The sequence below is a fragment of the Sinocyclocheilus rhinocerous genome, unplaced genomic scaffold (assembly GCF_001515625.1).
Source record: "Sinocyclocheilus rhinocerous isolate Xijiao unplaced genomic scaffold, SAMN03320098_v1.1 scaffold754, whole genome shotgun sequence".
In the NCBI taxonomy this organism is placed as follows: Eukaryota; Metazoa; Chordata; class Actinopteri; order Cypriniformes; family Cyprinidae; genus Sinocyclocheilus; species Sinocyclocheilus rhinocerous.
This window is the reverse complement of record NW_015658045.1, coordinates 64,787-79,414: the sequence shown is the minus strand read 5'-3', so window position 1 is coordinate 79,414 and position 14,628 is coordinate 64,787. Positions and strand designations below refer to the sequence as shown.

At 36.5% G+C, this 14,628-nt stretch overlaps 1 protein-coding gene across 1 annotated transcript in view; it reads left to right on the top strand.

The window, feature by feature from the left end:
• Positions 1-2,139: 2,139 nt before the first annotated feature.
• Positions 2,140-14,628, top strand: part of LOC107722021 (POU domain, class 6, transcription factor 2-like) — a gene marked incomplete at its 3' end in the record, with an annotated part of 62,078 nt that continues 49,589 nt past the window's right edge. The window contains exons 1-2 of the mRNA XM_016530249.1: positions 2,140-2,166; positions 3,164-3,329. Of these exons, the coding sequence (XP_016385735.1) occupies positions 3,170-3,329 (160 nt within the window). The remainder of the gene's footprint in view (positions 2,167-3,163; positions 3,330-14,628) is intronic.

The following is a 14,628-nucleotide window of genomic DNA, read 5'->3' as shown; positions in this document are numbered from 1 at the left end:
AAGTGAGCGAGAGAAGGCAGGACTTTGAGATAGACGCTTTGATGTTGGATGGTTTATATTATGATACTATTTTCTTTTTGAGAAAAAAAATAACAGAAGAATGTCACTGCTTTAATTTGATTTGTACTGGCACCAGTAAATAGTGCACAAAAACAATAACAAATGTTTAAAGTGAAATTTTAATATTAAAAGATTAAATGTAAAATCACTACTGTTTGGTAAGATTTTTAAATTGTTTTTGAAAAAAGTCGTTTTTGTAAGTCGCTTTGGATAAATGCGTCTGCTAAATGGTTAAATGTAAATGTAAGTCTCTTTTGCTCACCATGGCTGTATGTATTTGATCAAAAGTAATGTAAAAACTCTAAAACTGTGAAATAGTATTTAAAATAACTGTTTTCTATTTTAATATATTTTAAAATGTCATTTATTTCTGTAATGGTAAAGCCTTTACTCCAGGATTCAGTGTCACGTGATCCTTCAGAAATCCTTTTAATACGCTGATTTGCTTTTTCAAAGAAACATTTCTTATTATTATCAATGTTGAAAAGAGTTGTACTGCTTAATATTTATGTGGAAACCTTGATGCATTTTTTACAGTATATTTTCATGAATTGAAAGTTCAAAAGAACAATTTGTGTGTCCTTGCTAAATAAAAATAATAATTTCTTTAAAAAAATAATATTTCCTTTGGACAGTAGAGTATATTAAATTATTAAAAAATTTAACAATTAGCAACCACCTAGCAACTACCAAGAACTAACCTTTCAGACCTTAGGCTGATGATCACAGGGTAACTTTTTGAGCAATGTTGCTGTCAACGGGCAACCAGGTGAGACACAGGGCCCATGACCGATCTAAAGTATCCAGATAGAGATTTGTTGCCCATTCTCAATAGGAAAGTGCCCAAGCAACATTGCTCAAAAAAGTTGTCCCGAGCATCATCACCTTTACACACCTTAGCAACTAAATAGCAACACCCTGGCATCCACTCTATAGAAATGTTGAAATCTGGTTATAACTTGTGGAAAAATTCCCATTCTCTCTTCCCTCATTCTTTTTCTTGTAATTTTTCCTTCTGTTTTATTGTACCCTCTCTTCTCCAGCAGCCTATGGTGAAAATTACTTTGTATTGCATCCTCTCAGGCCTGTCGACTCCCCCCCACCCCCCTCTCTCTCTCTCTCACTCTCCCTCGGCCTCTCACAGCTCTCGTTCAGTCAACAGACTGTAAAGAATAAATAATAAAAAAGTATTGATTATTTTGATGACTTCACAATTCAATTAGGTATTAATTTTGCCCTCCACTGGACCTATCAGGCAGCTCAAAGGGGAGAGAAGGGACGGGAGGAGGGATGGATGGATGTTGTGCTTTAAATGAATGCAGTGTTAGAAGCTCCCTCGTTCAGCGCCGTTCCGAAATAGAGGGGCACACTGATGCGTTGGTGAGTCACTTGTGCATAAGTGCACTGAGAAAAACTCCAGTGAAGCGATCACAAGAGACATTGTTGCAAAGCATATGAGTACTGACCAAGCAGGCCGCATCGCGAATGACAGCTTAAACTATTCCTATTGATTAACATTTTCCTAGATTATCATGTGCCATATCAAACTCTCATGCACTCCGTCTGGTAAGCACATTAACAGAGGCCCCACGGGCTGCCGTTCATCGACCACCCAGAGGAGGAAGAGAAGTGGGGCAGAAACCCTGTGACGGTGCTTGATCCAAACGGATCACCTGACCCCCATCTCAGTCTCATTTGGGCAGAAACGACTCTGTAAATAAGGGAGCATAAAAAGAGAAAAGCAGCTTTTTTGCCCTCCGTATGTCTACACATTTGTTCGTGTGTCTCACCATCAGAAGGGGTGGGGGAGGTACTTCTGAAGCGCACGAGAGAGAGAGAGAGAGTAGAGGTGACATCTCGAGCAAGTCTCCAGAGGCAATCCCAGGCTCGCACCAGCAGTGTTCACTTGAGGTATCTGCGTTATCCACACTAGTTTTTGGGCTTTGTGACAAGCATGCACTGACTGATCTCACCTAACACTCTGGCATGCTCTAACTGCTCGTGGATTTGAGCAAAGTTACATTTTTGGAGCATAAAATTTCAGATATTTTCAGATATTTTTCAGATAATTTCAGAAAATTTCTTTAATCTGGAAGCACCCTTCTGGTAAGTTTCTTGTTGTATAACTTTTTCTTGCTTCTATTAATTTAATTTAATTTATTTAAAAAAAAACTATTATTTGTTGTTATTTATTTATTGAACTCATTTCTTCATTACATTTTTTAAATTACTTAGTTAATTATTTTATTGTATTTAAATCATACAAAAAGTGTAAGTAATATTCTTTAGAAGAACTCTACAATAAATACTTTAAATAAAATGCTTTAAATAAAACGATCATGCTGATCATTCTTCTGATTCTGTCTCTTATTGTTTAATTTAAAGCAATTTATTTGAAACATTAATACTAGAGTATATATCTTAGAGAAAGAATCAGCTGCACTTCATTGAGAATGTAATGGCCCACTTCATTCAACTTTAATTTACATATTCTCTCAATATTCACGCTGAATGTTCTCATCCAATCAGATTTGATGACCCAAAGAGCAGTTTTATGATTGTTTTAGTTAAAGTATTAATGCATGCATATATATATATATATATATATATAATCTTGACAACCAAGGTTGAAAAACCAACATTTTAATTCTCATTTGCATTCTTACTGTTAAATACAAAAACGTTTGTTAATTAAAACAAAACAATTTTTTTTTTGCTTGACAAATGTGACACATTTATATGTAACTTAAGTGTTCTATTTTAATGCTGATGGCTCTTGGTGATACTCATGAAAATTAGTCATTTGACAAGTGGAGCATTTTAACTAAAATCCACAAGAGCTCTTCAGCACTACAACCAGCAGCAACAGCCATCAGAAAAGAGAGAGACAGAGAGAGAGCAAGCGCTACCATAGAGAGTGTTAGAAGAGGTGGTGAGTTTCAGAAAGCAGAGAGAGAGAGAGAAAGCGAGGAAATGAGCGGGCATGTGTGCGCATGAGACCCACAGAGAGTGAACCAGTGCGCACCAAAGCTAACATCACTTCTTTTGCCTCCCCCCCCCCTCATTGTCCTCCCGACCTGGTCCTTCCTCCACTCGCCTCCAGGATCCGATGATCACAGGGCAGCTGAGCAAACCGCTGCTCCCTCTGCGTGCCGATATGGACGCCTGCGAGCTGCGGGATGACGACAAAGCGGCCAGCCCGGACAGCGAGCTCAACGAGGAGCCCTTGCTGCTGTCAACTGACACAGACTCGGAGGAGAAGATGTATGGTGAGTCCAGCCTTCATTCACCTCGTTATTGTGCATGACACCCGGGGTCATGCGCGGGGGAACTTAACACCGGAGAGAGTGTGTTTGTTTGTTTGTGTTTGCTAGATGCTGTGGTAAAAAAGTACTGGATCAGAGCAGGTAAAAGTTGTGGTTCACATGTAGGTGGATCTGGGGTCGTGAAGTTGAAGATTGAAGGTATTTGTGCCTCTTACTCTTACTTTAAATGCGGAGTGACCTCAAATTATGGCCCATATGAATGCAGTATTGAGATATATATTCCTTAGATTTAAGTTGGGTTTCTATAGAGTTTAAATGTCTGAAAAGTTCTTCTCCAAGTTTACCCTGTGCATTTCAAAATGCATTTTAACTGCTAATCTATCAAATTTCCACTGTGGAAAGCTTGTGGAGGAAGTGTCCTTTTCCTGTGACGCTGGTGGGGTGCAGCCATGCAGTATGTGGGGACTGGTTTTTTTTTTGTTGGTGTTCATAAAGCAGAAAAATGTTACAGAATCTGGGGCAAATAGGCAACAGGAGACATATAATGTACACACACACACACACACACACACACACTCATCTGTCATGCAGGGTGACATTTCTTCACATTTGAGATCTCCTCGGCTTAGGCTGAAGATAAAATGAGAGAAAGTGAAGAGGCCTGAGGGAGAGAAATGTGATTGTTGTGGCTCCACGGCCTCATGAGGAGTTCAGATCTAAGCAGACTGAATTGTACATTCTTGATGAGGAGCAGCATATACCCTGAATCTCTTTAAAAGACACTTGATGTTGTAGTAATAATAATAAAACAACACATTCAATATTATTATTATCATTATTTATTTTTATTATTCTTTATTTATTATTCAGATTTCTTCTTATTCTTTACTTTTTAAAAGTTGTCCTATGCATTTATATATATATATATATATATATATGTGTATATGTGTGTGTGTGTGTGTGTGTGTGTAATTTTATATTAATGTTGATTATTATAAAATTATATTAATGTTGAATATTATGATTATAATATATTCTAATTATATCATTAATATTCCAGAATGCTATAGATGAAGTTTAATTTTAAAACATTTAAAAATTCTTTTGATCATTAAACAGGCTCTTTAATCATGCTTTATCTTTTCTGAGTACTGAGCATACTTTATCGAATTTTGGCATATTATATAAGCACTGGCACAAAATATATTTAAAAATCTTAAAATGCTGAATTTAATTAACATCCTAAAATAGTGTTCTTCTGTGTTATGTTAAAATGTGATGTTCCTTGCAGTCAGAATGATTGCTCTGACCTTGTTTAACAGGAAGAGATCCAAGAAATCCTTAAACTGCTCTGCAGTGATATAGTATGTGAAAAGACAAGTTTCAGACCATTTGGATTCAGCATGCATTGACGGACTGTTTGCTGTGGTTGTCAAATTTGCAACATTAATGATATACTTTAAGACTTGTGTAACTGTGCCGCTGGCTTCTTTCAGACAGAATTTCATTTTTCAATTTGAATAGAAGTCAGAAACAGCCTGCAATTGTCTCAGCTCAGATTCCTGCTATTGAGTTTATAGACTCCAAACATCACTTTTAAATTTATTTTTCACCTGTATTTTATTTCCTATAGTAACACACACCACATAAGATTTTTATAACTTTTTGTTTTTCTAGCATGTCTTTTCTGCTCTATAATCTTCTACCTTATAAAAGAATCCCCATTTTTCTGTTGTGCTTATATTTCATTTTATGTGCATAATACTGAATTCAGAACAGTTTATTCTTATTAAATAATCGTCTTTTTATGACAGAACGTAGAAACACAAGTGTGAACATGCACATAAAATTACATTAGTAAAAGAGAGTCGTCATGTTCTCAGAGATGCAGTACAATGTTTCAAATAAATTTAAAAGACCACATGCATAAAAAGGAGTGAAGAATAACTTATTTATTGAAAATCCAGCCTAATAAAGTGACCCTCTCAGAACACTTAAATGCTTTAGAAGTGTTTGCACTCAGCCTCGAATGTGTTCTGCTGTTATATGCATTCATTCCTGTGGCAATTCATCACATAAATATTTCTAAAGCTTATTATTTCAGTATATACGCAATGAAGTCAGGCAGTCAGGCTTGATTCTGTGCTTCAGGTTTGATATTCAGTAGCTGTGACTGCATCTTCCTCTTGTCTGTGTTCATAGTTTGACTGATGCCCGTAGGGAGCTTTTCTATCGCTCTCTATGTTAGAACTAACAGCATTACATTAATGATAAAAGATTTTGATCCCCTGCCACTTACCTGATCATAATAAACTTTTAATGCTATCAGAGGGCCTTTTATACCTACATTAAAATCCAAACAATACATTTTTAGAAATGTATGAAATATACATGCTTTTATTCACAACATTTTAAAATATCATCTCTGTGTAAGATAATACAGAAGTAAATAATTTTCTATTTCGTTACATTATTTCTATTAAAAATAATTTACAGGCACTTATTTTCACGTATTGTTAATGTTTTTTTCTTTGTTCTTGTTAAATGTTTCTTAAATTTCGTCATCATATATGTTTGTGTGTGTGTGTGTGTGTGTGCATATTTTTTTAAAGATGTATCTTTAAAAAAATATTTTATTATATTGAAAGCAAAGACACAACTTAAATAATTAAAATAATAAAAAATACATAAAAATATTTAATTAAATAATTACATTAATTAGAATTAAATAATTATTTGTATATATATATATATATATATATTATAAATAAGAAACAGTATTTGAAATAATTAAAATCATTAAAAAGTACATTAAAATAAAACATTAGAATCAATTTGAACCATAATGTGTGTTTTAAGTTAAAAATGCACTAAACTTGATGCATTTACTTGGTCCATTTAGCATTTGGGTTAGGGTTAGGGTTATGCAGTAAAGCTTGGTGCATTTACATTATCTGCATCTATATTCTAAATGCTTACAATCTCAATTTAAAGCTTCATATTGAACATTCAAGAGGCAGTATTTTTCCTATCACCTCCGTAAGAGGATTTATACTGAAGTAATTTCTTTTCTACGGCTAGACATTGTTTGATTAAATCATCTTCTGCTGCCCTCAAAGGAGGTTCTGTTCGTTTAAAGGTCACAGAAGTGCAATACATATGTCTACCGACTCAATTGATTCTCGACAAATTGATCCGCGGCATTGAGTGAGCTTTTGCCTCCCCTGTTTGAAAAGATCTGACCAAGAGAATGGGGAAATTAAAAGACTTCTTTTCATCCCTTTCCTAGGCTGATTTTCAACACCGATTGAGTGTAGGTGATGATAACAAGAACGTCGCCTAAGTGTTTTTCATCAAAGAATCACTTGTGCATGTATGGACAAATGTGCAGTCTAATTTTTGCACAAACGCAAAAGACCGGCCTTGACTTTTGCTTTCAAATGTTGAAGGGGGTGGGGGTCTATTCTACAGGAGTATGATGGGCCTCTCTTTGTGCGATGTGGATAGAACATTCTGTGGGTTTTGTCAATCTTTACGGAAAGATGTTAACTCTTTGTCGTAGCTCCCAAAGAAAACATGATGAGAGTTTGTTGCGTGGACAATGGAGAGAGTGAAATATATAGATGATCGAACTTTTTTTTTTTTTATGTGGTGGAGTAGATTTGAACTGAATGCCACTGCATTTACTTGGAAGTAAGCTTTATTGTATACTTTTAAAGGGTGCTGATTAAAGAAAAGTGCTTTATAAATATCTTCTAAATCTAATATAGTTATTTAGGTGTATTTTGTTTTACATTAAAACATTGTCTACTCACACAAACAATGTAAAAAAAAAATATAATTTAATGGTTATAAAATATTTAAGACCCAGCTGCTTTTATTCAAAAAGTGCTTAAAAATCATTGACCGATTCATCAGCCGTGCTCAGGTGGGGTTTATGATAAAAGAGGCTGATTAGTTCTCAACCGCGTGTTTATACTGTCTGCTTTAAACCTTTTTTGTGTCATTTGGAACAAGATTATGACTAAATTTAAGGCCGTCGACTTCAGAATAACATCTTTCTCCTTCATCTTCCTCTCACTTCCAATTCCCAGTGTTTTTCGACCTCCCCCGCCTTTTAAAAAGCTAATTTCTCCAGGTTTCACTCCAGCTATCACATGCAAACATCCCCAACAACCCCGTCCCTATTTATTGTCAGGTATATTAGCTGCAAAAGCAGTGGTTAGGAGGCCAAACTCCTGTTTTTTCGCTCTTACTCACAGAATAGGAGATGGCTTGTGTGTGTGTGTGTGTATGTACAGTGGCTGTCTACTCTTTTCTAAGAGACCCGCCTCCTCTCCAGCATCCCAAGACAAGATAATAAGGCACTCGGAGGCACAATCCGGCATTATATTCAGTCACCAAAGCCTCGTCTCTTGTCAGTTTGCATTTTATTCGGGCCCAGGATGTGACGCTTCTATCATCAGCCTGTCAGGAGGAGAGGACCAGAGAGAGACAGGGCCACTCATTTCATACACTTAACGTCCACGCCAAATGGCCAGCACTTATACCGATTCTGCCGAAATGGAGGACACGTTCCAGCCCAGGGGTCACCTTCAGCTGAGAGAACGGGAGGAGAAAAAAAAAGGCACGAAAAGATAAAAGAAATGTGTATTGATTTGTGTAATTGAGGGGGAGTTTGAGAGGAAAATGTATCTGTTGCAGACGAGAAGAGGGAGAAGGTTTATGACTCAATGCACTGTTCTTTAAGAGGAGAACATACCATTCAAGTGGAACACGCGACTTTTTGAGTCATGAAATTGTATTTTGAGCTAAGAAGATGTGTTTTGACAATCAATTGTCATTCAAAGTAATGCAGAACATCTAAAAGTCAACCTAGAGCCATAAATTTGTGTGTTTTAAGTCTTGACACCTTTATTTTGATAGTGCTTTATACAAAACAGTTTTTTTTTTCAAAGCAGCTTCACAGTAATAAACAAGAAAATAACAGAATCAATTATGTAAACTTGAAATGTGAGACAAATCCAAATTCTGTGTTTAGTGTAATAGTGTCATTATTCATCTCCAGTCAGTTCGGTGTCAATTCAGTTCAGTTCAATAACTGTGTAAATTTAATCAATTATGAAACAAGTTCAATTCAGCTATAAACGGCTCTACAGAAGGCATTTTTCAGCTCAAGTCAGTTCAACATTGATTCAAATCAGTTCAGTAACTGTGTAGATGTTGCAAAATTGATCAATTATGAAACAAATTTGATTCAGCTATAAATCTATAGAAGACAATAGAGTTTTAATGGCTAGCCACAAGCAAAACACATTAGTTGCTTGTTCTGGTCCTTTTTCGGCTTTGTTTGCGCACATAAATGCGCACGCACATACACATTAGCCTGTTATACTCCCTCAAAGGCCCTCCAAATAAAAACACACACACACTTTATATTTGTGTAATCAGCTTAGCTGAAAATAGGGAGGAGGGGGTTCGGTGCTAATGCAAAAGGGCCTTGATGTGCCTCACTCAGGTTAAGTAATAAAGTGACACAGACACAGTCTTTTAAATGAGGCTGGCCCTCTTTAAATAGAGCGCTCTAGCCCCGAGTGCCTCTCCTCAGGAGTTAGATCTCATTATAGGGCAGGCTCAGGCCTTTAGTTGGCTGCTTTGAGCTGGGATCTGCCCCCATCTCCCTAATGCATACCTACCAAGCATGTGTAATCCACTCGCTAATGCGTCTGTACCGCCAGCGGCTACAGATAAGATGCTATTCAAGCAGGGAAGGGGGGTTGCAGGGGTTGGGCAGGAGCGGTCCAGGGTGCACTTTTGTTTTAGAAACATGCTGCTGGTAGGGTCAGCGAGGACAGGGGAAATTAATTGGCACTTCCATCTTAAGTTTGTAATGGATGGAGGAAGGCATTTTCAGCTCAATAGGACAGAGGGCTGTTTTTGAAGATTTGTTGGGTTGTTTCACAAGAATTCACTGATTGAAGTGAATGTTTCTTGTGTCGTGCTCAAAGTTCATCTCCAAACTGCCTTTCAGCATCTTATGGTGACAGTTTCTGAGCCTTGTTAAATGAATTGTTTGGGTGTTGTTCATATTTCACATATATGCAACTATAATGCAAAATTTTGTCACATAAAGCTGAAATTATCCCCTCTGTCCATGTATTGTGAAAATGTACATGCTCTTTTAGAAATGATTCACATCAGAGATTGGATTCTGGTCTCCAGTGTAAGATGCTGGTACCAGTAGCTTAACCAGCAAGCCTCCTTTGGTCAACCAGCTTCACCAGTAGTAATAAGGATTTCTTTTTCCTCATTTTTTTTGGCCAGTTAAAACTAATAGTACAGGGCTGTACGTTAACTTTTTTTTTCACAGGCTGTGTTATGAACATGCAAAACTGTAGCGCACGCGTGCTACAGTGGTAAATTTATTCATCGCACAGACCAGTATTTTCGTAGCACGTGCGATATATATGTGGCACTGTACAGCCCTGTAGTATCATTTTTTTAACGTGCCCTGCCAATATTTTCACTGATACCTCAAAAGAATGAGCAATATATATTTACAGTATACATTGCTTAAATATTTTTAATGAAATGTTACATTTTCTTTACAATGTATTCACAAATTTTCAAAATTAAAAAAAATCTTTAGAAATAGAAAATTTAAAACATTCTGAAAATTAAACAGCTGTAATGTAACTTAATTAATTCATAAAGACTTTATCTGAAAAACAATGTCAGCTTGACTGAAAAGCTCAGAGAAAGTGGACTATCTTTGTTATTAATCCTTGATCAGAAAGACTGGGTTGTTGCTGGTTATGCTGGTCCACTGGCTCCAAAACCAGTATTGAATCTTACTCAGAACATCATGTACGCTACCGTTCAAAAGTTTGGGGTCGGTAAGCTTTTTTAATGCTTTGAAAAGAAGTCACTTATGCTCATCAAGGCTGCATCTGTTTGATAAAAAATGCTGTAAAATGTCAATATTATTATTGAACTGTTTACAAATACTTTTAAAAAATTTAATTTATTCCTGTGATGCAAAGCTGAATTTTCAGTATCATTACTCCAGTCTTCAGTGTCACATGATCCTTCATCGTTTTAATATGTTGATTTCGTGCTCAAAAATAATTTCTTATTATTTTCATTGTTGAAAACAGTTATGCTACTTAATATTTTTGTGGAAACTGTAATACTTTTTTTAAAGGATTTTTTTTTATGAAAAGAAAGTTCAAAAGAACAGCATTTATTTGAAATATAAATAATTTGTAGCATACATGACTTCACTGTCACTTTTGATCAATTTAAAGCATCCTCTCTGAATACATATATGAATTTCTTTAAAACAATGTTTACTGACCCTAACTTTTGAACGGTAGTGTAAATTAATATTTCAACAAAGTAGTGTATGTGCTCTAATATTTCCCATCGCCTCTTGACTAAAAAACAATCAGGAAGAAGTTATTCAAAGAAAATAACATTTCTTTTATTATTCTGAATGTAAAAAGTATGCACTATTTACAAACAGTGACCTGCTCTCCATTGAGGTATGGATTATTTTTTTTATCAAAAACATTCCCGAAACAAATTCTCCACCACTCTGCATGTTGCTTCCATCGCGTGGGATAATTGAAGCCGTCAACTAATCATACGGGTAGAGAGGGTGGTCATCGCTGGATGAAAAATGACAATCTTGTGTTTGTCTGGTGCGATGCGAGGCGCGGTGCGTAGCCGGTAACTAGAATCTGGATGTCCTTCACAGACCCTTTATTATTTATGATAGAGTCTCTTTGAGCACTGACCAGTACTAATGCATATAACCCCCTGTCCTTCTGCCGTATACCATCCCTTTGAAACCAAAGATTGAGGAGATGAGAGTCAGGAGTGACTGTGCGTGTATATGAGGGGGTTGAGGAATGCGAGTGTTTGCATCCAGCAATCCACAGAAGTTATAATGTGATTTTTTTAGGGCATCCTTCCTGTTATATTTAAAGATGTGGAACAGAAACAGTTCTAGAGCTTCAAAGCTCCAGACCTTGCGTATGGGGGAGTTGGAGAGATTCGCCACGCTCGCGCTCCGATTGCTTGTGTTTATGATGATGTCTCTTGATGCTGCCGAGTGACCTGGGAGAGAATGAGATGACTGCTTAAGATGAGATGAGGAACGAGATGAGAGACCCATGTGTAGATGCCGAAATAAACATGAGGGGATGAAGTGTGAGACTGTAAAAGGCAACTGAAGTTTACTATATTGGGTTTTTTCATAATCTTGCTGAACATGAACACATTTTTTTTAGATGTTCCATTACTCTCTTGTGTATTTAAAAGATTAGTTCACCGAAATTACTCTCCCTCATGTCTTTCGAAACCTGTATGACTTACTTTCTTCTGTAGAACGCCAAAGGAGATGCTTAGAAGGATGTTCATACTGCTATTTTCCAGTAAATTATGAGCAAGGTTTTTTTGAGACGGTTCACCCAAAAATTTAAATTCTGTCATCACTTACTCACTCTCATGTCATTCCAAAACTGTATGGCTTTCTTTTGTCCGTAGAAGACAAAAGAAGATATTTTGAGAAATGCCTTTGTCCATATAATGAAAGTCAGTAGTAACCAAAAATGCTTGCTTACCAGTATTCTTAAAAAAAATAAAAAAATAAAAATAAGAATAGAATTTATTTGAAATAGAAATGTTGTTAACACGTCTTTAATGTAAATCTGTATCATATGTCATATATTCTTTTTCATATAACTTTTCAGGTAGTATACACATACATACTGTCGAAGGAAGATGCTTTTAGTCTGTCACATTTGTATGTAGACATGTGTGCAGTGAGGGACGTCTGCATTAGGGGGAGGGATGGACACACAAGTGTGGCTAGACGGCCTTAGGGTCAGTAGGCGATGTGCTGGCCATGACATGTGGGCATCTGACGTGTTGCAAACACCATCCACAGAGCTCTTGCTGTCACCCCACAGGCTCCTCTAAACCCCGCTTGTATTTCTACACATGTTATAAACACTGACAGAAATGACACGTTTGCATGTGCAGAATACGACAAACGTGGAACATTTGTACTGTCCTAAGTAGATTGGGGATATAAACATTTTGAGGTTGCAAGCAAATTACACATTTTTAAAAAGAACAGTGTGTAAGAATAGATTCGGACTGTAATGAAAATGATAATATTTTCATTGCATTTTTTATATTTTATATATTTATATCTTAGAAAACCAAATAAGATGAACAAAATATGTAATTCTCTTATTGTTGCGGCTTTTTTGCTTCTGCTTTGCTAGTTTGCAAGCTGTGACTTTTGCACTATAGAGAAACGCGAACATGCTGTAAGAATACAGTCTACACTTGAGAGTGCAAGATGAATGAGCTTTTACTTCCAAGTACAAAGACTTTTACAGCTTTACAGCATGAAGGATTTTACTCTGACAAGTTAAAAAATAATGAGAAATATGTCCCTCATTTTCTTGCCCTGATTGTGAGCAAATAGCTGTTAATATCCTTATTCACAAAAAGTCAGAGAGCGCATGTTAAATCTCCACAAGAGAGCCAAATAGAACACGTATAGAAAAAGAGAACGGGATGCACTCAGATCGACGCCTCACAAAAACAGCAAAATAAAGAGAGACCTTTCGCCGAAGACGGACAATGTTGGAGGTCAGGAGGCGGAATCCTATTTGCCACAAATATGCTTAAGGTAATTTAGGAAGAGCTCGGCGTCAGTGAAAAGCATGGCGACCCTGGCATTTTTCTGTCTTCGCTCTAAAAGGGTTTGATTTTCTCCAGGCAGGGTTGGCCTCAGATCCTGGCTTTGCAGATGGGCCTAAAAGGATGAGGAGTCATGTGGATGGATCTTTGTCTCTTTCAACCCTGCGGTAATCGAGTTGACATTGCCTGAGGATGAGAGGGAGGAAAGGCTTCTTCAACAGATGTGGCCGTTTGTGTGTTAATGTTCAGATCACGCAAAATCAACACCCTGTCCTTCTTTTTTCAGGCCTTTCCTTTGCCTTTTTTTATCCGTCCTTTCTCACAGATGGGTTCTGTGAGTTTCTATCACTCTTTTAATAACATAAATGCCCTTTCCTCTGTCCCCTGCTTTAATTCTGTTTTCTTCTCTTCTCCCTTTTTCTCTACTTTTGTCTTCACTTCGGTTCCTCCCCCTCTAGCGTTCTCCGCTATATTGATACATCTCAGTGTTTGTATATTTTATATTTTATTTTATATTTTATATATAAAAAAATGCAGTTCTGAACTAAAGTCTCTGCTGCTGGGAATCCAAAGCTTCCTCTTGACCCCTAGAGGACGCAGTGTCTCGTTCCCTACTCAGGGAACCATGGTTACATAAGTAACCTGAGACGTTTTTGGTGAAAGACCACCTTCCTGTTTCATTAAGAGTTCAGCATCTTTTTAAGAGTCTTTCTGTCCACAGGGAGGTTTAGAATAAGAAGCGGTGTACTTTGACATATCATACAGATTTATGGGGCTTTGGATGAACCCAATTAATGTTAGTTATTTACACCGGATAAATGTGTATCTTGTAAAAATATATTTGGATTTCCCTGCATGTCCATGAGGGTGATAAGAAAAATGTGTATATATATATATATATATATATATTAGGGATGCACAATATCGGTTCAATATGGGAATCGGCCGGTAATGGCTTTAAATGTAAATATCGGCATCATCCCTATATGAAAAATTATGCCGATATGTCTTGCCAATAAGAGAAATACATTAACTCACATGTGCTTAGGGTGTGCTAGCGATTAGATCATGTCAACAGTGCTATTAGATCATGTCAGCATTGTGGCTCATTCTTGAAGCAAAGTTTTGCCTGAATGGTGATTGGATTCACTGTTTTGGATCACTACATTTAAACTGAGAATGCAGGAACAGAATATGGCATTTGGTGTATGATAGCTTAACAGTAATAGCACGTGCAGTGGCACGCAGCCTCCCCCGGGTCCTAATGCCTGCTCTCAGTAAGGAGTTTTAATTCCGTAGGGGGCGCTGTTGACCTACTTCTAATAAAATGAAAGCAAAATACACAAATAATATTTAGACTGTGTTTCTGATTAAATAAAGCACTAATTGGTGCCATAAAATCATGAGTATGTTTTGATTTAAAGGTCAGAAGCTATAGCTTACATGAAAAAAAAAAAAAAATCACAAATATTACACTTAAATTAAATAATTGTATATATACTGATTTATTCATTAATGTGTAATATGTTATATTTTTTAAACAAATTTTGAGCTCTAAAAGATTTTCAGAATTTTTACAACT